The 27,142-nt window shown below is 39.9% G+C and overlaps 1 protein-coding gene and 2 long non-coding RNA genes across 3 annotated transcripts; 2 read left to right on the top strand and 1 right to left on the bottom strand.

The window, feature by feature from the left end:
• The first annotated feature begins 1,439 nt into the window (after positions 1 to 1,439).
• Positions 1,440 to 25,725, top strand: LOC143933378 (sialic acid-binding Ig-like lectin 12). Its single transcript, XM_077456246.1, has 8 exons — positions 1,440 to 1,767; positions 3,769 to 4,032; positions 11,294 to 11,323; positions 12,636 to 12,872; positions 15,684 to 15,716; positions 18,501 to 18,591; positions 20,993 to 21,119; positions 22,450 to 25,725. The coding sequence occupies exons 1-8, from the start codon at positions 1,440 to 1,442 to the stop codon at positions 22,579 to 22,581; spliced, it is 1,242 nt and encodes a 413-aa protein (XP_077312372.1). The 3' UTR covers positions 22,582 to 25,725.
• On the bottom strand, positions 6,194 to 6,611 carry LOC143933118 (uncharacterized). The gene is made up of 2 exons (XR_013263015.1): positions 6,551 to 6,611; positions 6,194 to 6,461 (listed from the first exon to the last, which is right to left on the bottom strand). It is a non-coding gene; the product is annotated as an uncharacterized LOC143933118 (long non-coding RNA).
• On the top strand, positions 7,909 to 8,326 carry LOC143933117 (uncharacterized). The gene is made up of 2 exons (XR_013263014.1): positions 7,909 to 7,969; positions 8,059 to 8,326. It is a non-coding gene; the product is annotated as an uncharacterized LOC143933117 (long non-coding RNA).
• Positions 25,726 to 27,142: the final 1,417 nt, after the last annotated feature.

The raw sequence follows: 27,142 nt of genomic DNA, 5'->3' as shown, positions 1-27,142 counted from the left end.
TCAAAAGTCCATTTGTTTTGAACGTGCTGAGCAGAACTAAACAAGTATGTTTAATAGCCAGTAGCCAATAGCTGCCCTTGCGTCTTATTTGGTCTGTCGGAGCAACACAAAGACGAACGGTTTTCCCGATTTTTAGTCCGTCGGACTTGAGTCCGTCAGATCGATTTGAAACATGTTTCATTTTTAAGTCCGTCTGACTTTTGGGGGAAAAAAGTCTGCTGGAGCCCAAACACGATCGGATTGTCCGACGTTTTCCCATCCGCCGGACCAAGTCTGCCGGAAAGTCGATTGTGTGTACGCGGCATTTGTCATTGTTCATTGATACCCAATTTAATGTTGAACTCAGAACTCCTTGCTCCTCTCTTGAATCTCCTATTACAATTCCTCAGAATCTTGCTTTTATTGCTACTGCTGCTGGTCCCAAAAATGTGTCAAAATTGTCCGACGTGTCCGCCATAACGTCGCAGTCGCGATAAAAATTGCTGATCGCCGCCATTACTAGTAAAAAAAAATATATTAATAAAAATGCCATAAAACTATTTGTAGACGCTATAACTTTTGCACAAACCAATCAATATATACGCTTATTGCATTTTTTTTACCAAAAATATGTAGAAGAATACATGTGGGCCTAAACTGAGAAAAAAAAACATTTTTTATATATTTTTGGGGATATTTATTATAGCAAAAAGTAAAAAATGATGCGTTTTTTTCAAAATTGTCACAATTTTTTTGTTTATAGCGCAAAAAATAAAAACCACCAAAAGAGAGCGCTATTTGTGAGGAAAAAAGGACGTTGATTTTGTTTGGCAGCTACCGCCCAATTGTCAGTTAAAGCGACGCAGTGTCGAATCTGAAAAAGTGCTCTGGTCTTTGGCCAGCAAAATGGTACGGGGCTTAAGGGGTTAAGCATAATTTAAAGCACTGCTTCTGAAATAAAAAAAAAATATTGTTTTATATCATTTTTTTTATATAATATATATCATTTTTTTAAACAATTTTATATATATATTGATACATGTCCCCCAGGGCAGTACCCAGACCCCCATACCCCTTTTATGGCCAATTACTTGCATACAAGTCTTCAAAATAGGAACTTTTAGGGGGTGTGTGGCCTATCCCCAGAGATTGTATCGGTGTGGGGGGAACTGCATGGATAAGTCTCCATTCTCAGGACTTAGGGTCACCTGTATGGCAGTGCCATAGCAAAAGGAGATCCGGTGTTATATAAAAAATGAAGAGGGGCAAAGAGGAGGTATGCTACAGGAAATAAATAAGGGAAAGAATAAGGGAACCGTTTATAAATTATATTATCTTTTAAACTATAAATGATTTGTGCTCTTAAAAAGACTACTTGTATTCTGTATTCAGAAAACTTTCTTTTTTCTGTAGGTGTCATTTATGGTCAGCAGACTCAGAACCCTGGATATTCTATCCGAATGAACAACAGTGTCACTGTGCAGGAGGGACTATGTGTCACCATTCCATGTACCTTTACTGCTGGTAACAGGACAAAATTTATAAACTCTACTGGGATGTGGAGAGATTCTTCTGCGAAATTTGTTGCGTATAGTAATAATACATCCACAAAGGAGACAAAACCAAACTTCCATGTAGTGGGAAATCCAGACAATGGAGATTGTACCCTGACCATAACTGATGCCAGGAAAGAAGACGCTGGGTCATATCATTTCCGGTTTGAAGAAAGTGAGACAAGGAAGAATAAATATAACTATTTATCATCAGCTGTAAAAGTGAAAGTCACCGGTACGTTTGTATTCACAACATACAAGTCTAGATCTTAATACATTTTTACATTTTGTAAGTTAACATCCAAAGTTCTGCAAGATCCATAATCCATTTTAAAAAATGCTGTTCCTTTTTTATCTTTTAATTTTACAATTTCATAAAGATGCGACTTGGTACGACATCCCCACATCCAAAATATAAACATCGACATAAAAGAAAAAAGAAGAAGGATGAAATTATTATGGTGCCCGAACTCTCAGTAATAAAGTCATTATCATCACTCTGAGACCTGATTCGCACCTGTGCATTTTTAGTGCTTTTTGCAGATTTTCTCTACAGTCCATTAAGCATCGTTTCCTATGGAACACGTTCTGTAGTGTAAATCTGCAAAATGCAAAAAGCATAGGTGTGAATCGGGCATTAGGCTGGATTCACACATGTGCGGTGCGAATTTGCAGCTCCAGTTTCCCTGTGAAGATAAAAATCAGTTGTTCAGGGGTTCCTCAGTGTTTTAGCTGCGGATCAGCTTGCCAGGGAGAGGGGGGAAGTGTAGTAAGGAGGTGGAGAGAATTTGCGAATCAGATGCGTTCCCATTGAAGATTATGTGCCTGCAATTCACACCGCACTGCCTAGAAAATGCACGCGTTTTTTGTTCAATGCGGACTGCGGATGCCAACGCACATATGTGAAACAGACCCATTGAAAAGAACATATTTGATGTTCTGATAATTGGATGCCGTGTAATCCACATCCAATTCCCATATGTGTGAACCCAGTCTTAAAGTGGTGTTCCACACAAAAATAAAAAAAACTATTAAAATTCCTAAAAAAAATAGGTGGTCCCTCGTAGTCTGCCTTCCTCAGTGCCTGGGCTCCTGACATCACTTCCCCTCAGCGCAGGAAGGGCTCAGCTCTGCCCCCTCCCTCCTGTCAGTCATCTGGGACATGTGACAGGTCCCAGATGACAGTGCAGCCAACCACGGCCACAGCCAGGTGCCCGCAGTTAGAATGCCGGCGCGGCAGAGAGGAGGGGGAACATGTATATATATATATATATATATATATATATATATATAATGACTGACAGCTGATCATGTGGTAAAGGGCTGCTGTGATTGGCCCTTTACCCTGTTCTGTGATCAGCCAAGTCTGAAGGACTCGATGATCACAGAGCGTGCCGCAAGGGGAGCGCGGGCAGCGCGATCATCGGAGGACCTCTATTGGTGCCCTCCCGGAACTGGAAGACTGCCCTGTAGCTGTCTTAGCCCCCGTACACAGGGTCGGAGAATCCGTCGGAATGTTTCCTATCGGACCGTGTTGTCGGATAATCCGACTGTGTGTGGTCTGCATCGGACTGTTTCCGTCGGAATATCCGTCGGACCAAATTTTCCAACTTGTTGAAAATATTTTCCGACAAACTGGTCCGATAGGATATACTCCGATCGTATGTAGAGAATTCCAATCGGACAAAGTGCCACGCATTCTCAGATCAAATTCCTACATCAAAGCTATTGGCTACTAGCCTGAATGTAGTCCCATCGTAACTAAATTACGTCATCACTTTCTGAATGATCGGATTTTTCGACAACTTTGTCCAACCGTGTGTATGCAACAGTTTCGGACACAATCCAACGGACAAAATCCGACGGACAAAATCCGACGGATTTGGTTGTCAGAATGTCCGACCGTGTGTACGGTGGGCTCACAGTTATAGAGTGGGCGGAAAGTGGTTACAATTATCGACATTTACTAAAACTAGAGCACTCAGAATCTGGTGCAGCTGTGTATTGTAGCCAATCAGCTTCTAACTTCAGCTTGTTCGTTTAAGCGTTGACAATAAAGCCTGGAAGCTGATTGGTTTCTATGCAGAATTGCATCGGATTTTGCACTCTCCAGTTTTATTAAATCCCCCCCCCTCATTGTATCATTGCAGATAAATCGGTTACATGCATTGGGGTCGGGGTGTAAATAGGTTACTGTTTTATGATTCACCGTGTCCTACTCCTGTATATTACACAGATCTCAAACACAAACCTCAAATCATAATAAATGAAAAACTGATCGCGGGTGAAGAGACGACTCTGACATGTAACCTTCCTGGAGATTGTACCGGAACATCTTCACATGTTGAATGGTTGAAGAATAATACAAAAGAAACCTGGAAAAATTCAACATTTGTAACATTTGTCCCTTCAAAGAGCGACCACCGGACAAATGTGACCTGCAAGGTGACCTTCAAGAATGGGAAATCTGTCACCTCTAGCAGGAAACTCAAAGTCTTGTGTAAGTCCGCAGTCCACCGCACTCTCACTTAATTAGTCCTCATTCATGTAACATCGGACATGGCTAGATTGCTATGATGGAAGAAAAGAAATGATCACAGTTTTGTTACACATCAAACAATACAAATTGTCAATCTCACATTGGCATACTAATCTAATGGAGGATCATGTCATTATGAAAGTGGCTGATACACAGGGATGAAACAAATCCTCCTACATAAGTTGTATCTGTTTATCTGCAGTCTTCTCTGCGCTACATCCATTCAAGTTTACCAGTTTACACAGCTTTTATGAGCTTCCAGGAGGTTCTGATTTCACGCACCGCACAGCTCAGTGTAATCTCAAGCTGAGGGGAGGAAATGAACACTAGACATTTCGTTCTCGAATCGAAATTCTGCCAAATTTTCCATGTATCCGAATTCCCGAATTACAATAGTAACGTATTTAAAACGAATCTGAAAAACCAAAATGAAAATTTCTGATGGAATTCGGATAGTTTTATAATCGAATTCGGATCATTTTCTAATTGAATTTGAATACTGTTCGAATCAAATTCAAATTTCACAGGAGAATAAAATAGAATAGAAAATAATGGAATAGAATAGAAAATAATAGAATAGAATAGAAAATAAAAGAATAGAATAGAATAGAAAAGAAAAACAGAACAAAATAGAACAGAAAACAAAAGTACAAAATGAAATAGAATAAAAAAAAAAGGAATAGAATAGATTAAATAAAAATAGAACAGAATAAAAAATAGAATATAACCATCTTCTGAAATTCTAATTTCAAATAGAACAAACTTAAATTCAAATAGAGAAAATATTATAAAATAAAATAGAATAGAAAAGAATAGAGTAGAATAGAAAAAATAGCATAGAATAGAATAAAATAGAAAGAATATAACCTTAAATTTGAATTTCAAATAGAATACATTTGATTTTGAATAGAATAGAACATAGATTAGAACAGAATAGAAAATAAAAGAATAGAAGAAAACAATAGAACTGAATAGACTAGAAATCATATAACAACCTTCTTCCAGAATTAAAATTTTACATAGCATAAATTATAATTTGAATAGCATAGAATATAAAATAATATAATTGAAAATGAAACAATAGAAAATAATAGAAAAAAAACAATAAAATTGAATAGAAAGTATAAAACCATCTTCCAAAATTAGAATTTCGAGTAAATTTGATTTTAAATGGATTTCAAATGGAATTTAAATGGATTTTGAATGAAATTCAAATTGATTTGAATTTTTCGAATTCGGTTAAATTGAGCTTGAATAAGCGAACTCAGAGAACAAATTAACCAAATTAATTTATACAAATATCAAATCAAAACTAAATACATTTTTTTGTTCTGCACATGTCTAATGGATGCCCCCCCCCCCCCCCCCCCATGCAATCTCATAGGGAAATAGTCACAGCTGAGACTGCCAATCACAGGCTGTGTGCTGGATGCCACTTCCCCTCCCAATCCCTTGGAATTGGCTCAACCTGTCAGAAGTGATTCAGATAGCAGAGGAAGGGGGCAGCAGACAGAGATTGCTTTGGATTGAGACAAGTTCACACAATAGAATGATATACTTTGTTCATTTTTCATGTCAGAGGTTTACAACCACTTTAAAGCTGAACTCCAGGCATGTAGTTGAAATACACTCATGTGAATTGTCTTATCTATTGAACCATTTGGAATTATTTCCAGCCACTTTTGTGATTCAAATACCTCCTACTTCCTGTTACACGTTGTCATCCTGCCATGCATGATCCTTTACTTGGTCATTGGTCTGCTATCTTATAGTCATGATAGACAACCCAATGACCAACTAAAGGAGGGGTTGTTCTCATTCTTAATCCAGAAGCTTTCTCCCCAGTCCAAGCAATACTCTTATTGCAATACATATGCAGTCCTTTTTCAGGATGAAACACCTGATGATGTAATAATGGGAATTCAATGTTTCAAGGAGGGTTGGACATGGACAGTATACATATTTTTACCCATAGACCTTAAATGAAAGACGATCAAAGAAAAACACAGTGCTACAAAGAGCTAGGAGGGTGCTGCTCACCCCAAGTCGATACAGATAAAACCAGTTCCCCCACAAACGGGGTTTTTAGGCAGCAAGAGACAGTAATAGAAGCCAATAGAAGTAGTATAAAAGGTATTTTAATATTATTTGGTAAAAACAAACATGAGCTTCACCTGAACATTTGTATAACAGACAAAATCATGTGTATAAGGTACATATAATGTCACATGGAAGTATATTAACAGACACAGCTATATGTTACACTGTATGGGTTAGTAGCAGTGAAAACATGAATCTAGCTATATGTTACACTGTATAGGTTAATAACAGTGAAAGCATGAATCTGACGCGTTTCAACCCCAAAAGGGGTCTTCTTCAGAGATGATAGTCTGTTAAAAGAAAGAAAAGGTTACACTGAATAAATAAATCCGGTGTTATGCATGTTGGGGATACCCAATATTGATTTAATATGGTTTACCCGATGATGTACTTCCAGGTAGGTAGGGTGGATTATAGTACTTCGGATAGAATTCCCCCAGTGGGCCATGTCCCAATTTCCTTTACGCAACTGGAGTGGTACCTGGTCCATATGTGTCGCCGGACCGTCAGGAGGAAGAGGAGACAGCGTCACAAGCCCACTGACGTAACTCGCGGGAGGTCACACAAATGCCTTGCCCCCCAGAAAAAAGAAGAATCCGGGGGGTAGGTGCGAGTAAGGGTACCGCGATGATACGGTGGGTAACACCTGCAGCAAAATCCCAACAACAGGCAAAAAATTAAAAACAAGGATTATTTAATATTGGAAACATGGGGTGCATACGTGGTATGAGGTTAATACTATCATAACCTCATTATGTATACCAAGAATTATATATATGTATATATGTGCACCCCCAATTATCCAAATATCCATGTAGGGTGCTTTCTAAAAAAGAAAGAAAGGAGAAAAAAAGGGGACCATGCCTGGAAGTATCTAAAGTGCCTAGAAAAAAGGGGAGAGGGGGAAGGGAAAGGCAAAAATGAGTGAATGTGTTGATAAGTGCTGCTGTGTAAGCCATAACAACAAGGAGGGAGGGGGATGGGGAAAAAAGAAAAAGAAAAAGGAGTGATGAACAGTGGACTGGTGGAATCAGTGAAAGTGTAAGCACTTGACACTGTGACGCCACGCGATTGCGACGGAAGTGACGTTATTTCGGGGCCGTTTTCCGGCCTTCCAGGACGCCGGGGCGGCCACACGAGGCTGATCCTGTTTAGGCGGCCAATGCGTCCGGGTTATACCGGTTGATTGGTGGGCGCCCTCCCTCCCTCCTTGTTGTTATGGCTTACACAGCAGCACTTATCAACACATTCACTCATTTTTGCCTTTCCCTTCCCCCTCTCCCCTTTTTTCTAGGCACTTTAGATACTTCCAGGCATGGTCCCCTTTTTTTCTCCTTTCTTTCTTTTTTAGAAAGCACCCTACATGGATATTTGGATAATTGGGGGTGCACATATATACATATATATAATTCTTGGTATACATAATGAGGTTATGATAGTATTAACCTCATACCACGTATGCACCCCATGTTTCCAATATTAAATAATCCTTGTTTTTAATTTTTTGCCTGTTGTTGGGATTTTGCTGCAGGTGTTACCCACCGTATCATCGCGGTACCCTTACTCGCACCTACCCCCCGGATTCTTCTTTTTTCTGGGGGGCAAGGCATTTGTGTGACCTCCCGCGAGTTACGTCAGTGGGCTTGTGACGCTGTCTCCTCTTCCTCCTGACGGTCCGGCGACACATATGGACCAGGTACCACTCCAGTTGCGTAAAGGAAATTGGGACATGGCCCACTGGGGGAATTCTATCCGAAGTACTATAATCCACCCTACCTACCTGGAAGTACATCATCGGGTAAACCATATTAAATCAATATTGGGTATCCCCAACATGCATAACACCGGATTTATTTATTCAGTGTAACCTTTTCTTTCTTTTAACAGACTATCATCTCTGAAGAAGACCCCTTTTGGGGTTGAAACGCGTCAGATTCATGCTTTCACTGTTATTAACCTATACAGTGTAACATATAGCTAGATTCATGTTTTCACTGCTACTAACCCATACAGTGTAACATATAGCTGTGTCTGTTAATATACTTCCATGTGACATTATATGTACCTTATACACATGATTTTGTCTGTTATACAAATGTTCAGGTGAAGCTCATGTTTGTTTTTACCAAATAATATTAAAATACCTTTTATACTACTTCTATTGGCTTCTATTACTGTCTCTTGCTGCCTAAAAACCCCGTTTGTGGGGGAACTGGTTTTATCTGTGTAGACCTTAAATGAAATGCATTTTAATTGCAGTTCTATAAATCTATTTTCCTGACAGACTCCATGGCAGCATACATATGGGTTTAGCCTCACCTCCTCTCCTACCCTATAGGACCCCACTCCCATAAATCTTTGCTTTGAGCCAACGGCCATATTCATTTTTTGTCCTCCTCCGAAGCCTATATATTTTTCTGATATCTAAGGGGGACCTACCTACCCCAACCCACTGTAGAAATTTAAGTGGACTATGCTATTAGTGGTACTACTCTGCATGTCAAGTGGGCACTATTAACCATTTAGTCCACAGAATTGACTCTATATACCTACCAGCACCTTGCTAGGACTACTAAGTGGACGGTCCTACTCCTTTCATGCCCATCCCCTAGTTGTGTTTGAAATCAGGATCCAACACAGAGACTCGGCTGTGCATGATATTAGAGAGGCCTGTATGTGTGTTTGTGGTGACTATCTGTGTCCTTAGGCAACTGTCTATTTTACATGTATATGGTGGAGGTTTGGTTTCTTTATACATTTGTAAAATGTCATTATGTGGATATTTCGAGAAAGTCATTTTTTATTTGTGAATACCGATAGTTTCATTTTGAATAATTATTTTGGAAACTCTTTCTTTCCCCTCCTTTTTGTGTGCTTAATTTAATTCAGAGGAACACACTTATATGGTTGACTACTTTTAATCCCTGCGGTGACGGTTTGCTATGACTACTATCGGGACTACTCTACTGTATAAGTCCCCACTCTAGTACTCTTTACCGGGATGTAGCCGTGGTGTCTTCGTTTATATTTTTGTTTTGTTCGAATTGGTTGTTTTCCTAACTTTCTTCCCGGACAGAGTGGTTCTAATTCCTATGCTGGGGTTGAACCTCAAAGTTACCTCAGTCTTCCATGAAAATTAGAAGATTGTGCTAGCCACCTCTAGATCAGCCGATAATGCTGATGTCCATCCTCTTGATGTGGGGGATACCTTGAAACAATATCTGAAGGCTATGGCTCCCTTTCGTCAGTCCGAATAACTTTTTGTCCTCTACCACGGGAAGAACAAGGGGATGCATGCCTTAGCTAGATCCATTGCTGCGTGGAACGTTCAGTTAATCCAGTGGGCCTATAGAGCAAAGGGCTTGTTGTCTCCGGAGACGGTGACATCGCCTTTAACCAGAAGCGTCTCATCATCCTGGGCAGCCTCACGACATTTTGCTCCTGAGGTGATCTGCAGGGCAGCTTCCTGGTCCACAATTAACACATTTATTTCTGATTATTGTGTTGAACCGGCTGCTCTTCTGTTAATTTTGGTTCATTTTGGTTTACAAATCCTGTCGGTTGACGGTGTTAATTAAATCTTTCTTTGCTCAGCAATTGCCCATCCGGGTGTGTATGGCAAGTTATTTCCTATACGTATACTGCCATGGAGTCTGTCAGGAAAATGGAAAATTCCCTATCAAATACTTACCGTAATTTTCCTTTCCTGATGGACTCCATGGCAGTAGGAGTCCCATCCCAGTGTCTTGAGTAGGCTAGTTACGGAACATGGCCGCTTGCTCAGAGAAAATATTTATGGGAGTGGGGTCCTATAAGGTTGAAGAAGAGGCAGGGCTAAACCCATACGTATACAAACAGAACAGGCATGCCTGATGCCTGATGAAGGAGCACGCATGCTCCGAACGCGTGCAACGTAAAACGTAACGAACGTCATCGCAGTGCGCCCCCAACGAACCAACGAACGGACCTCCCTGACGCTGCTACACCGGGCCGTGCGACGCTGGGAACCACCGGCGCCACCGGACGAGAGACACAGCTGAATGAGAAACCGCTTCTCCTCGGGAGCCCTGCGATGTCCCCCAGAGACCTTTTTAAACATGATGTGCCTGAAACTTTCTGGTAGAGAGTGAGTGTATTACTTTACAAATTAAATGTCTGTGATCTAAAAATACTGCACTTAGATTGGCGCTGTTTTTCTTCTGTTTGTATATCTTCTACAAGGTACCTTCTACCCTTGAACATGCTGCCTACCTGCTTGTGCTAAAGAAATCCTCCCTTTTCTATGGCTATTGTTACAACTATTAACTATGGACTATAACCTATGATCCTGTTAGCTACCTATTATTTTTGCTACATCTACTGCCATATTCAGCAAGGACTGCAAAACTCTGTGGAAAAGCAGACTTGAAAACCCTAAATCTGCTATACACACTAAGGCCGCGTACACACGCGCGGACTGTTCGCCTAACTTTGTCCGTCCAACAGTTTGGGCGGACAGTCCGCTCAAACTTAGCATGGGCGGACAAGCCCACACACGACGAACGAACAGTTTGCTGAAACCGTGCGCGATGACGTTTCGACACGTACGACGGGACGAAAATTTCGACGTACAATACACTTCAATGCAACTTTCCGACGTGGAAATCCGTTCTGAGCATGCGCGGGACTTAGTTTGTCGAACAAGCCTACACACGGGCGGACTGTTCGCTCAAACAAGGTTTCAGCGGACAGTTTTTCGGAATTTCCGAAAAACCTTGTTCGTCCAACTGTCCGCTGAAACTGTCCGCTGAAGCCCCACACACGAGCGGACTGTCCGCACAAACCCTGTTCAGCGGACAAAGTTGGGCGAACAGTCCGCGCGTGTGTACGCGGCCTCACTATAGCAGACAAACCCCCCCCTCTTTCCCCCCTCCTCTTTTTTCCTCCCTCACTCCCCCCATCCGGGACATATATAATCCAGCAGCGCAACGCACAAAAAAACATTTTTGATTTACTCTAAACCCATACGTATACTGCCATGGAGTCCATGAGGAAAGGATAATTATGGTAAGTATTTGATAGGGAATTTTCCATTTATTAAACAACAAATCTAATATTTGTCATATATTCTACTTTGTTACAGATCCTCCCTCAGTTACGATCACAACTGAAGGTAAGAATGAAAGGCTTCAATGTGCAGACATATTGGAGGGAAAATAGGGGTTATGTTGGTTTTTTTTAAGAAAAAAACAACATTTTTGACGAATGAAAATTCAAATAACATTGTTTTTACAGGAGCATTTGATGTTTGCACAGTGAACGCAAATGTCGGCTAGATCATCTCATATTATTGTTAAGATTGGATGAATTTTTTCAATGTATTTTTAGGAGATATGCAATTTTATAAATATATATACACCTGTTTAATTACTTGTTAACACAAATTGTTAATCAGCCAATCACATGGCAGCAACTTAATGCATTTTGGCATCTAGATGTGGTGAAGACGGCTTGCTGAAGTTGAAACTGAGCATCAGAATGGAGAAAAAAGGAGATTTAAGTGACTTTAAACGTGGCATGGTTGTTGGTGCCAGTCGTACTGATATTGAGTGAGTCTACAGTTTTCATAACAGTGTCAATTTGCTGTCCCCTCAAATAAACTCAGCACACAGCCATTAATGTCCAAACCGCTGGCAACAAAAGTACACCCCTTAGCAAAAATATCCAAATTGGGCTCAAAATTTCAATATTTTATGTGCCCACCATTATTTTCCAGCACTGCCTTAACCCTCTTGGGCATGGAGTTCACCAGAGGTTGCCACGGAGTCCTCTTCCACTCCTCCATGATGACGTCATGGAGCTGGTGGATGTTAGAGACCTTCTGCTCCTCCACCTTCCATTTCAGGATGCCCCACAGATGCTCAATAGGGTTTAGGTCTGGAGACATGCTTGGCCAGTCCATCAATTTTGCCCTCAGCTTCTTTAGCAAGGCAGTGGTCATCTTGAAGGTGTGTTTGGGGTCTGTATCACGTTGGAATACCAACATTGTTCACCACTCCTGGCTTACTCAAAAGGATAGGGGAAGTCCTTGTGAGCAAGCCAGGAGCGCTGAAATGCCTCAAAAAAAGGTTGGTTTGCAGCACTTTATGCAGTCAATGCACTGATTAATAAAAATACTGCAAGAAGAGCTAATTGGAGTGAGGCTGAATTTTTACTATTTTTAATGACGAGTGGAGATGGACTGTGATGGATGGCATCCGGGATGCCCATGTGCAGAAGAGGTAAGTTATGAGTGAAGCTATGGATCTGTGTGTATGTATGTATAATGCTATGCTGTAGTCTGGTGTATGACTTTATTGCATAAATAAATGGTAAAATAAAAAATAAAAAAGTATAGTTTCTTAATTGCATAATTAATAAAAAATAATTTACCACTGTCCATCATGGATATCAGTTAATATTTTGTTGTGTATTTTTAATTGCAGAAAATAAACCTGTTAATAGGTCTGTTGATCTTAGTGGACAGAAGGCTGTAACTCTGATTTGTAGAGCAGACAGTATCCCACAAGCCGATGTTACTTGGCACAATGAAAATAATATTGTCAACAGGAGTAAATCATCGGCTACTCTGCGGATTAATATGACAAATCATGGCATCTATGTATGTTTAGCACAGAATGATCTGGGCGTGAACCTAAAACATGTGGAAGTTTTCTTGCAAGGTATGTCTATTGCCTAGAAAATATTAATGAATAAGCAAAATACTAAATCACATACAGTATGTACACTGCGGGGCCAAAGTCTATAGGGTTTAATGAAGGCCTCTTGAGGAAAGAGAGCTTTGACTGATGGGGGCATGGCCAGGTGATGGTAGATGGGTGATTGGTAGAAACATGGTGGATGGGATGGGCCTGAGCTCAGGGAATGTGGGTCTCCAGTGAATTCTGGGTCTTTCGGAAAGAATCGGATGGAAGAGCTGCCCACCCTCCTGCCCCTTTTTCCCTATGTAATGGTATGTCACAGCTTGCTGCGGTTTCTTGACCTTGCCAGCATTTAAATTTGCCATAATGGGCTATGCCCTTGATGAAAAATTGGAAGTAGGCTGTCTGTCCAGCACTTATGGTAAGGACAGGCCTCACTTCCCCCTTTTAGAATTGAGAGCTCACAGGACAACTGTGACTGGCACTGCTTACATGTTACATATTGGAATTTAATAAAGCTGTGGCCTTGCCCTTTCCAACCGGATGGTTGGAAGTGTTTTATTTAATGGGGTAAAAGGGCAAGGGTGGTTGGGGATTTGATCCCATTGGTTACATCAATTTGGATCTTGGCCCATTGCTCCTTATCAGTCATGTATCCTACAAGCAATGGGTATGTGTGTAGAGGAAGCTTCTCTAGTTGTGCTCCATATACCTCAGATAGAGCTCTAATGGCCTCCCAAATGGCCATGTAAATATACCCTGAAGAGAATCTGTTACTTTGCCTATATACTAGACATGTGCACACTGAAATATTTCGTTTTGGGATTTTTATTTATTTATTTTTCATTAAAAAATGCATTCATACAAAAATCCAAATTAATTAAGGTCGAATCTGTCAGTTGAAGACTTATTGCGTCTGTCGGATGTTCTAAGAAGATTTAACACAGCAGCTAAACTGTACAACGCCATGATCATACATTTCCGGTCGAATGCTCCGCCCCGCAAACTATAGTAGAACTCTAATGTTGTTTGACTAGTAATAATTATAATTATTAGTTATTATTTTTAGTCAAACAACATTAGAATTATTTTATTGCTGGCCGTAAATGTCCACTCGCCGTGATCATACGGTTCTTCGTCGAATCTTCATGACGATCGGTATTAATCGTAAGTGACAATAAGTCGGCTGTACGTGTGTACTTAAGTTCTAACTATTTTAATGCTCCTCCTCTTTGGTTACATTCAGCCAATAACACTCATCATCATCATCATTTTACTTCCCCCACCCATTCCAGCAGCAACCACTAAAGCTCTTTTACTATTGTCTCTATAATGTCGAATATTTTCTCTCTATATCGAATAATCTTGGACTAATAAAGTTAGGATAGATAGACACAGATTGCTATTGTCACCGTCATGTGGAATCTTCGATCTATCTATATCTAACTGTTGTCGCAATGATATGAACATATAATGGATACGAAAATAAAGCATTTTTTTATTTTGTATCTTTTGAATTTTGGATTTTGTGCGTTCGTTATCGTTTTGTGAAAACAAACACGAAAATCCTTGAAATTCTAATGAAATTGTATTCGGATGATAACGAATGCTCATGTCTACTATATACTCATCTTTAGCGCTGTCCACATTTTGTGGGTATAGAGGTTATATGACCTCCCCACTGTGTCTCAGTGGATAATTTCCAGGTCGAGTCACTGTCAACTGAAAAGGAGGACCATGTCATCAATTGTGTGTAAGCTTTAACATCATCCAACGACCAACATAGAGCTTACACAGTGTTTGACACCTAGTGAAACCAAGTAACAGGTAAGCACAGGGAAGGTGAGTTTGAATGTGTTTAGGGGTGGGCTAGTAAAAACCTCCAAATAGGCAAAGTGATACGCTCTCTCTACACCGAAATAAAGCAAAACGAAATGAGAAAAATGATCACACATTATTCCACTTATATATTTATTATACTGACATACTGAAATCTGCCTATACCCAAACTACTGCTGATTTACATCTATACATTGCAGGAGCGCACACATTACCATGCGTTCACATTCATTTTGACTAGCAATCCAATGCAAGTCAATGCACATGTGCTGCAATGCACCGGAGTGTGTTGCACCAAAAATTGTGTAAAATTACCAATATTGGAAACGTTTTGTTGTGTTTTAGAAGATCATTGACTTCTACAGGCTACCTTAATGCAACAAACATTAACACATGGCATAACATGCATGAGTTTATGTGCACGAAAATGGTTGTAAACCGTGGCTTGTAAAAAAAAAAACACCTGATAGGCAATTGTATAATGTGCTGGTATGCATACTATCCCATTATGGAATACTTATTTTAGCCCATACTGTTCCAGCACTGAATCCTTCCAGATGTTTAAGATGCCTGTGTCCCCTGCTCCATGTACTGCATCAAAGCATATCTAAAATTGCTAATTTCACAACATTTTTGGTTCAACACACTCTGGTGCATTGCCTTAGTACTGCTTGGACCTTGAAGAAGAAGACACACCCTGAAAGTGTGTCCTGAAAATGTGGATGTTAGTGCAAATTTTAAAAAATCAGCAATGGTGTGGAGGTCATAGGAAAGAACCATAGCACATGGGTGTCTAACACTCCCGTAAGTGTTGAATACCGGAGACATTAATGGAGGCTGTATTAGACACCATAAAAGGTATATGAATCTGGTATGAAATTCAATAACCATTATTTCAAATGAACTGACCATTTAGTGAAAGCCTTTGCCAAAATTCAAAAATGCATAAATAATTTGAGTTACAATTGCTGAAATATTTAATATTCCTTTTAGGCACACCTTCAGATTCACAAAGCTTCTTTCAAGGTATGTTATCTTGTGATGTGATGTCACTTGACTTAAATTAGTGCTCTTGACATACAATGCAGACTGACAGCCCTTGTACACACGGTCGGAGATTCCGACAACCAAATCCATCTGAGTAATTCCGACGGATTAATTCTGGAAGAGGTCCAGAAGTGATGTTGCATACACACGGTCGGACTAAATTGTCGGAAAATCAGATTGTACATAACGTGATGATGTTATTTTGTTACGACGGGATTACGTTCAGGCTAGTAGCCAATAGCTTTGGTCTAGGAATTTGATCTGAGCATGCGTGGCACTTTGTCCGTCGGAGTAGGCTACACATGATCGGAGTATGTCCGATAGGAGCATTTTGTCGGAAAATTTTACCAGCGAGTTGGAAAACTTGGTCCGTCGGATATTCCGACGGAAACAGTCCAATGCAGACCACAATCTCCGACCGTATGTACAAGGGCACAAGGCACCATACACTTTACAGTCTAATATAATGCAAGAAAGGAACAACAGTGGATGCTAGACTAAGTGCAGCAGATAATACAACAAGGTTTATTTTGACAGCTAGATAGCTACTCACATACGTAAAAAAACAGGCAGCCATGTAGTAGCTAGTAGTGTCTGAAGTAGATGGAAATGTCCCTGTGTAAACAGCAAAGGGTTAGCCACTTCCTGAGCTGGATGTGTCTGAGTTGGACCACAGGGTGTCAGCCGAATGGTATCTTAACCAGTGTGGAAGGCACAGGAAACCGGGCCGAACGTGACATCCACAGAAAAGTCAGGTGATACATTTCAAAGCTTCCACTTTTCATCAGACCTATTTGGTTGCCGAAGCTTTGAAAAGTGTCACCTGACTTGTCTGTGGACATCATGTCTGGCCCAGCTTCCCATGTGTTCCACACTGGTTATATTAGCATACGGCTGACACCCTGTGGTCCAGGCACAGACACATCTGGCTTTTGAGTGGCTAGCCCTTTGCGGTTTACTCAAGAACATCTCCATCTACTCCAGACATTTCTAGCTATTAAATGCCTGCCTGATTTTGTTCCTATGTGAGTAGACATTTGACTGTCGATTTAATTTGTATCATCTGTTGCACATTTTCTGGCGCTCCCTTAAAAATGCTCCATATTGCTACTTTATACTTACTACACCAGCCATCAAGTGGGAAGCTTCAAGCAAGAGTAACAACTTAAATAAATTTAAATTTTAGAGCTCTGATAGAAGGGGAACTTAAAAAGCAGGGGAGATCATATAACAGTTTTCCAGCTGAGAGGAGGCACACATCACCTGGGAAGGTAGCAGGCTGGGAGTAGAGGGAAGTATAATGGATTTTTTTTACCCGTTCCTGTTTTTGTTTGTCTTTGCTTTTGCTATAGACCAGTGATGGCGAACCTTGGCACCCCAGATGTTTTGGAACTACATTTCCCATGATGCTCCACTACACTGCAGAGTGCATGAGCATCATGGGAAATGTAGTTCCAAAACATCTGGAGTGCCAAGGTTCGCCATCACTGCTATAGACTATAGAGATGCACTATAGAGATGAGTGTAGCTCCACCATGGCATGAAAAACTTCCAAAAGATAAAATAATTCATGAAACAAACTTCTGAGTTAAAAAGACACCACTCTCTTTTTTATTTATTTTTTGGATAGAGTGAATTTTCACTGCTGCCTGTGTCCCCGTTAAGGAAATTTACTCTCTATTTGTCCTGTTTACCATTATCATTTTAAGTGAAAGTAAAAGAAAATTCCAAATTTTGGGTTGTCCCCAGAAAAGTAATAGAAGGGGGAAATCTTCCAATGGGGACACTAGATCTGGTGACCTGGGAATCCCAAGGAATTCCCTTAATTTGTAGAGATTTCCTCCGGCTTCCTGTTTTGGCTATGGGAAATGAAGGGAAATCTCCTCAATGGGACACAGATGGTAGAAAATTTGACAGGGGTTATATCCCTCCCTTGCTCTATCGAAAATGAAAAACAAATTTTGCCTATAGTTCTACTTTAAAACTCAAATCAAGCTACATTCTCCTAGTATCCCCCCCCCTCCATGAGGGCCTCTGATTTAATTTTTTTTTACATACTTTCTGGACAGCTGTGTGGCACACAGGGTCCTCTTCCTCTTAGTCTCTTCTCAAGTACTGGATCCCCAGCACCAGCAACACTGGGTGTATCATTGTACTGGCAGTGCAGGGGATCGTGGTGGTGTCCCCTTCATGGGTACATAATGCCTTGGGCATCCAAGAAATGGGCTGAGTGATGCTAAACCCACCAAAGGATGATAAATTGAAGACTGTTTAGTCTATGGAGACAGCACCAGAGACAGGGTGTATATTTCAGTGACAAACACCTACCCTGTTTCCCCTAAAATAAGACCTAGTGTGATTGTCGGTGATAGCTGCAATAAAAGCCCTACCCCCCAAATAAGCCCTAGTTAAAGTCCTTGTAGGTCTTCTTTTCAGGGTAGGGCTTATTTTGGAGGAAACAGAGTAGGGCTTATTTGGGTGGTAGGGGCTTATATTGCATCCAACACCGACAATCACGCTAGGTCTTATTTTAGGGGAAACAGGGTATGGAGGAGTGATAGTAAAGAGACCACACAGATTAGATTGGAAGAGAAAAAAAACCTACCCGTTTCCAAACTAGAGTAATATTCCATTTCAAATGATTCCTCAAATATTTATATGTAATAGTGGATGTATAATAACACATAAAAATTGATGAGTGTCAGTTGGTTATATACATTTAAAGCCTAATTAGAGCTTTCATATATTGTTTCCCCTTAACAGAAATGACAGTTCGGGATATACTTATTGGAGTAGCATGTGGAATCATGATCAGCCTTATTATTGTTTTTCTTCTCTTCAAATTCTATCTAAGGTATGTTTCGGGATCATATGTCTTGCTCTTAGCCCTTGTACATACGGTCGGACATTCTGCCAACCAAATCCGTTGGATTTTGTTCGACGGATTTTGTCCGACGGATTGTGTCCGAAACTGTTGCATACACACGGTCGGACCAAGTTGTCGGAAAATCCGATCGTTCAGAACGTGATGACGTTATTTCGTTACGACGGGACTACGTTCAGGCTAGTAGCCAATAGCTTTGGTCTAGGAATTTGATCTGAGCATGCGTGTCACTTTGTCCGATCGGAATTCTCTACACATGATCGGAGTATGTCCGATCGGACCAGTTTGTCGGAAAATATTTCCAACAAGTTGGAAAATTAGGTCCGACGGAATCAGTCCGATGCAGACCACACACAGTCAGATTATCCGACAACACGGTCCGATAGGACACATTCTGACGGATTCTCCGACCGTGTGTACAAGGGCTTACTCAAACACTGTATCCACTGGAAGTCATGTATGTGCAGAAAAAACTCAAACAAGATTTTCTCTAAAGAATTTTTAAAACATTTGTAATATGGGAAGTAAGGGGGAGAACCTCTAAGGGCTTTCAAGATGGAGAATGATCTAGGTGTCCTAGTAGAACACAGACTGAGCAATAGCATGCAGTGTCAAGCTGCGGCTACCAAAGCCAGCAAAATATTAGCATGCATTAAAAAGGGAATTTACTCCAGAGCTAAAACGATTATTCTGTCACTAAAACTCTGGTTCGGCATCATCGGGAGTATTCTGTCCAGTTCTGGTCACCAATCCTCAGAAAGGATGTGCTGGAGCTGGAGAGAGTCCAGAGAAGGGCAACTAAATTAATATGTGGACTGGAGGATCTCAATTATGAGGAACGACTACAAGCGCTAAATTTGTTCTCCCTGGAGAAGAGACACTTGAGAGGAGATTTGATAGCGATATACAAATATCTCAACGGTGATCCCAGCGTAAGTATGAAACTTTTCTGTCCCAGAGAGTGTAAGAGGACACAGGGCCACGCGATGAGATTGGAAGGTAAGCAGTTTAACCTTAAGCTGCGTAGGGGGTTTTTCACCATCAGGGTGGTGGCACTCTCTTCTACAATCGGTGGCGTCGGCAGCAAGTATAGATAGTTTTAAAAGACTCTTGGATGAGCATCTTAGCAAGCATACACAAGGGGATATGGGTAATTATTTTTCTACACACACACACCTACACAGGTTGAACTGGATGGACTATTGTCTTTATTCAAACTTACCAACTACTGTATGTAACTATGTAAGCTAACATATATAACAATAACCAACAACACATACATGGGGACTTAGATAATAGCTATAACAACAACCAATGGGCCCTTGGCTTTGAGAAGTTCAACCTGTGAATTGAATTCCAAAATGTCTCCTTAGTACCAACTCAACCAAAGGAAATACATTGCCCCAATCCTTATGATTCAGCGAGAGTTTGAAAGTCCAGAAAAGAACGATCATCAATAACTCCTAGAAATATGCCAAGCGTACCACATTCCTTTATAATGTAACCAAAAGAATGTCACACATGGTCACCATGAGGTTGAGTTACCAAAATTAGAGTGAAATATCTGATGCAGCTCTCCATAGAAACCAATCAGCTTTATAACTTTAGTTTGTTCAATTAATCCTTGACAATAAAAAAACCCTGGAAGCTGATTGGTTTCTGTGCAGAGCTGCACCAGATTTTGCACTTTCTTATTTTAGTAAATCAACACATGTGTTACATACTTGCCCTTTAGAAACAAAAGCCACATGATCAACAAGTTAAGCAAAGCCCTTATACTCAAATGTTTTTTGTAGATAAAAAAAAAAAATGAAAAACACAGTCCCATTTATTGTTGTTGTATATTTTGTTGTATTATTTATGCCTGTATGTATTTTTTTTTATATATTATTTATTAAATTATAATACAATAAATTATTATTATTATTATTATTATTATTGTTGTTGTTATAATTATTGGTTTGTTTTTCTGTATTTGGTTATTTTTGTATTAAAAGTATTACTTTTTTTTTTTATTATTTTGTTTTATATTTCCGTTATTTGAAATTGGTGCATGGAATCTCCATTAGCATGCCTGCATGTTAATATACATTTCTTTGTGTTTAAAGGAAGCCTCCTCACTTCGACTGAGCCTCCAAACCTGCACTACTTATAGATAGTTTAGTATGCATTTTCTTCTGTGCTTGAGTAAAGTTGTAGCACTGTTCTGTTTTTTTTACACTGTGTTTGCATATTTGGGTGTCACTCAGGGCAACTGGCAGTGCACATATACCGCACATTCTGGCATACGTGCAGTAATGCCAGTAATATAAACAGTGTGCTGGAGACCAACACATGGGTCAATAAAATTGTATTTATTTTTTTTCGTTAGGAATCAGCCAAAACTGACATCAGATCTTAATCACAATCTTAATCATCAAGGATTACCTTCATCTCAAGACTTTCCACCAGATGATAACCACCAAATATATGCACAAGTTCAGAAGCCAAAATTACAAGTTAGTGAATTAAATGATTTTATTTGCATATTTGAAAAAATACACAGTGGGGTTGACTTAGTAAAACCGGAGCAGGTAGCCAATCAGCTTCTAACTTCAGCTTGTTCAATTAAGTTTTGACAAAATTACCTGGAAGCTGATTGGTTTCCATGTAGAGCTGCACCAGATTTTGCACTCTTCAGTTTTAGTAAATTAACCCCAGTGCGTTCTATTTAAATGGTCAGTCCACCCAAAGTGACCCAAAGGGGATTCTATTAAAAGAAAAGCTTCTAAAGGCCGTACACACAATCTGACTTTTTGACAACAAACATGGAAATTAGCTGTTTTGGAGCCAAATCCGACCGTGTGTACGCTCCATCGGACAAACTTTTTCGGTTTTCATCGGACCTTTGTTGGCTGTGCAAACGGGCAAACTTTCCCGCAACAAAAGTTCGCTGGAGCAAAGTCTGATCGTGTGTACAGAAAATCATAGGACTTTTGTACAAAGTACAAACATGCATGCTCAGCACCAATGCAAAAGATCAGACAACAATACAGAAGTTGACCAAAAGTGGCGGCGTGTGTAGACAATTTATGACGGACAGCATGCTCAGAATAAATTACGAGATGAAAGCTATTGGCTACTGGCCGGTTTATAGTCCCGTCGTACGTGTAAGCCCTTGTACACACGGTCGGAGATTCCGACAACCAAATCCAACTAATTCCAACGGATTAATTCCGGAAGAGGTCCGGAAGTGATATTGCATACACACGGTCAGACTACGTTGTCGGAAAATCCGATTGTACATAACGTAATGACGTTATTTCGTTACAACGGGACTACGTTCAGGCTAGTAGCCAATAGCTTTGGCCTAGGAGTTTGATCTGAGCATGCATGGCACTTTGTCCGTCGGAGTAGGCTACACATGATCGGAGTATGTCCGATAGGAGCATTTTGGCGGAAAATTTTACCGGCAAGTTGGAAAAGTTGGTCCGTCGGATATTATATATAGAAACAGTCCACACACAGTCGGAATATCCAACAAAACGGTCCGATAGGAAACATTCCGCCGGAATCTCCGATCGTGTGTACAAGGGCTTATACGTCTCCGCGTTCAGAACAATCGGATTTTCCGACAACTTTGTGAGACCAAGTGTATGCTATGTGCCAAAATCCGTCGGAAATAATCAGACAGATTTTTTCGTCGGAAAGTCCGACCATGTGTCCAGGGTATAAGTCCTCTGAGCCTAACCTTCAAAAACCATTTGTTTTGATGAACCTGGAATGTATTTAGCTGATAGAAACAAAAAGTTTGATAGGGTTTTAACTTTTTCCTACATCATTTTTTAGGCACCTGGAAGCTCAAATGAGTCCTCAGATTTAAATGATGTCAGCTACGCAACAGTCACCTTTTCCAAAGCGCTGGCCAAAGGCACACCAAAGCAACCTGAGACTGAATATTCAGAGATAAGGTTCCCATAATCTATACTGGAATTGCTGAAAAGACACATTAACAACATAACAGTATTTACAGCTGTCCTCAATAGAAAAGTGAAAGGGTATTTTTTTTTTAACTTCACCACCAATAATGTATTTAAGGCAGACTGGAAATGTTTAGTTTTCCTATAATAAGATCATGTGCATATCTTTGAACATGGGGCACCAATTACAATGTTGGTCATCGTGGGATGTGCAAGATCTTGGTGGATTTATTTTAGTAGACTCTACAGACAAATATCATTCTCCGAAGATCCTGTGTCATCTACAGGCAAATATCATTCTCTGAAGATCCTGTGTCAAAGGCAACATGAAAAATATCTTAACAATGGTCACCTGACTGGGGAGGAAAAGACTGTGGAATTTACTGTATCACAGAATAGGGGACTATTTTATGATTTGTGGCTATCCCTTAAAGTAAATGTAAACCCTGACGGAATGACATTTGGTTTGTTTATGTATCATAAATACATAAATATGTATCATAATTATCTTTTTACTAATAATCTACCTGTTTTTAGCTTTTTATCTGCTTTGCATTGCAGTGCTGTTGATCTCTTGCAACTTTTTTGAAGCTATTTCCTGTCTACTCATTGAAAAAAACGGCATGGGTCCCCTCCCCCAGTCCATTACCAGGCCCTTTGGGTCTGCTATGAATATTAAGTGGAACCCCAAACCAATTTTTGACAACTACGTAATTTCCGGGTCGCCACGAACGGGTGGAATGCAGTTGGAGCGCACGACACCATCTGCCTGGAGTTTGCGTGTTCTCCCTGTGCCTGCGTGGGTTTCCTCCAGGTACTCTGGTTTCCTCCCACACTCCAAAGACATGCTGGTAGGTTAATTAGACCTTGTCTGAAAAAAATTGGCCTTAATATGTGTGTATGTCAATGTTGTATGTGTTTGTAAGCATGTCAGGACCTTACGGGGTAAAGGACCACGCAAAGCCGCAGATGGACTCTGGTGGCAAGAAAGCGCCCTGAGGCGATTCAGTTCGCATAGGTAGCACTATACAAGTCACTCATTCATTCAGGCTGCATTTAATTGACACTGGTAAGGCTGCATTTAATTAGCACTGGTCAGACTGCATTTCATGGGCATTGGTAAATATTTTAGTACACCATTTGTTTCAGAATATTTTTTTTCTTGTTTTCCTCTTCTAAAACCTAGGTGACGTCTTATGGTCAGGTGCGTCTTATGGAGTGAAAAATACTGTAAAAGAAAAGGAATAAGAGCTATGGAGCCCTGTGGTGTTCTTTTGCCTAGATCCTTCATAAAGTAGATCTAAAGGCAAAACTTTTTTTTTTTTCATTTTGTATAGAGTAGGGGAGAGTTATAACATCTGTCAAGTTTTCTTTTTGCAGATTTCCATTCACTTCCTGTCCCATAGCCACAACAAAAAGTAAGAGGAAATCCCTTCAAGATGAGGGACTCCTTTTTTTATCACCAGGATCACCAGACCAGTTGTGCCTTTATTTATCTTTTAAAAAAGGGAGTATCTTTGGCTATTGGACTATTGAATCCTTTACAGTCCAAGCCCCACCATTGGATTTCTTTAAAAAATATAACAAAAGCCTAAACTTTTTTTTTTTTTGTAAGAATTTATAATAATTTTTGTGTCCCCTTTACTTCCACAACAGTAAGTGAGAGGAAAATCCCCTCTCAAACTAAATAGTTTTGAGTTTCAATCCGAGAGGCATTAGCCCCCAAGCAAATTGAAAGGCTCAAAAGAACTGTCTGGGGACAGCCATAAATTTATGACAAAATATGTGTAATCCTTTCTTACTCTAAAAATGTTTTAGTTTTATATACACTTTACTAATTCATTTTTGATCAAGATGAAAATCTAGCTGACATTAAAAACAAAAACAAAAAAAAAACATACAGACTTTATATATACAGTGTGCAATTGTGTTACAATTATGCAGGGAATTGCAGAGAGATCATTGATACAATCAAATAATTTATTTATTATGGGACATGTTTATAAAGCTGTAATTGGTGAATCAGTCACTGTCATTTCAAACATATGAACCGGGAAAATTCATCTGTGGTGTATTTTTGGTGTAAAAGTATGCAGAAAGTTGCAGCATGATTATCTGATACAGACTTAGAAGCACAAAGGGGAAACTGTAAAAAAAAGGGGAACCTACAGTGTCTAAACAAAGAATTGATATATAAGGATGCGAAGAACCAGCTTGCCACACTAGGGTATTCACAGGACATGCATTCTGCATATTTTCGAAGACCAGTTCCAAGACTACTACTATATTGACGGAGTTAATCACACAGTGCAGATTAAGCCCTCAGACTCCAGGTATGTCTATTTATTAAAGACATTTTTATAATGTTAAAGTTTGTTAGATGCAAAATTGAAAATCCCTTTATTGTCTTTATTGGCTGGTTGGCTACAGAGGAGTGGGGTTGGTAGTGGAAATGTTTAGATGAATCAGAATGAGACTCCACTGGTGAAAGCAAAAACCAACTGTTCAGAGTTACAATTGTTTTTAAATTAAAGAATCATTAAAGAATCACAGAGGACAGTGTGTTCCTTTGTCATGATGACTATTGTATGTTTATTTCAGTAAAAGGAATTATATTCTTGTTATCTAATATGTGGGGGGTTTCCAAGCTTTTCAGTATGAGGGGGCATAGTATATTTTACATATATTTGTGGGCATACATCTGGGTCGCCTTCAGAGTCCTCTTTACATCTAGATACCCCTCAAAACCACCCATTACCTGAGGGAGTATTGAGGTGGAGACTATAGGCAGCCTTTGTTGACCTTAAAGCGGAGTTCAAGCATCTAAAACAAAAAAAAAAACCTGTAAAAGTCAGCAACTACAAATAATGTAGCTGCTGACTTTTAATACAAGGACACCCACCTGTCCAGGGATCCCGCAATGTTGGCCCCCCGAAGCGAATTCGACCATCGGCTCAGGTGCAGGCGTCACATTTGCAACTAAGGGAAACCGGCAGTGAAGCCTTCAGTCGTGCTGCATTTTTTTTAGACTGGCCCTGTCGTCTTCTGGGAGACACTCAGGTCTCAGAAAATATAAAATAATAAATAAAAATATCCAAAACAAGGATGTTTAAGACCTAGTTATATTTTTGTCTGGAACTCTACTTTAGGCTGGATTCACACCTATGCATTTTTAGTACTTTTTGCATTTTGCAGATTTGCACTACAGCCCATTTAACATGGTTTCCTATGGAACATGTTCTGTAGTGCAAATCTGCAAAATGCAAAAAACCACTAAAAATGCTTATGTGACTCCAGCCTTAATCCTCAAGCTGTGCACCTTAAGGATATGCCACCAACCCTAGCTGCGGGCTCAATAAAATTGCGTAGCAGGCCAGATGTGGCCCATGAGCTGCTGTTGGAAGACCTCTGTAATACAGTACGTTAAAACAGGTTCAAAAACAGGTTCTTACTATTGCCTGCAACTTTTTTTCCATTTTAATGTATTTGTAAGGGACTGGGAACATACTGCCGTAAAGTATCATGTTTTTTGTGGGCATGTCATGGCAAAGTTAATCTGTATTTTTGTCTACACCCCTGTGGAAGCCGTCTCCGCTCAGGGAATACAGGGATATTTTTATTCCAGTTTTAGATATTAGACCATTTTTTACATAATTATACTCACTTGCTATTTTTTATACTTTACGTTTCCCTATCACTATTTACATTTTCAGTTCCTTGTCTTTTATAGATTTTTATAGCAACTCTGTATAGATAAAAATATGTATTCTACCATTAAAAAAAATGATAATTTCTCAGAGTCTCTGGATTTAATAATCTTCATTACGGTCTTGCTGTTGCTGTGCTTGTCCTTATCTAGGAACAGGAGGTGAGGGGGATTCTCCAACAGTAACTCAGATAGAAATACAAATCTCCAGAACAACATACTTAAAGAGGCGCTGGGAACTTTTAGACATGCAAGTGTAGTCAAGTGAAGGAATTCTTCAAACAAGCTCAATAACTTTGCTGAGATGGCTCCCATGATAGTACTTTGACGTGGGATCATTCTGAGTGCCAGGGGAGGCACTTAACATTGTGAGTGCATATTTTTACGATTATGTGCATTGCGCAATTAGGTTTTTGGTTCCCTTCTCATGTATGTGGAAAATTGCATTGCTGTGGATGGTTATTTACCTGGAGAGGCTGACCAAAGATATTAAGTGCAATTTGACCTACCTCAGTATATACTCAAGAGGTCAACAACTTGCGGTGAGTTCGGTCCTAGAAGGGCACGAGAGTTGTGACAGAAACAGGCTTTTTTCAGCACGGAGCACAGTAGCTTTGGGGTTGATTTACTAAATAGACATATGCAATTTGTTAAGTTCCCGAATTTGTTTTTTGAAAAATCGTAAATTTGAAAATATGAAAATTTGTAGAATTCAAAAAACTGAAAATTCTAAAACCCAAAAATTCGAAAACCTGTAAGTTTGAAAATATGAAATAACAACTAACTAATAATACTAACTATTAAATTGTAACCCTTTCATGACTAAGCCTATTTTTGGCATTTGGTGTTTACAAGT

This window comes from Lithobates pipiens, unplaced genomic scaffold, assembly GCF_037356315.1.
Source record: "Lithobates pipiens isolate NorthernLeopardFrog02 unplaced genomic scaffold, aLitPip1_a1.2 Scaffold_27, whole genome shotgun sequence".
Taxonomy (NCBI): Eukaryota; Metazoa; Chordata; class Amphibia; order Anura; family Ranidae; genus Lithobates; species Lithobates pipiens.
This window is presented reverse-complemented; position numbering and strand designations above follow the sequence as displayed.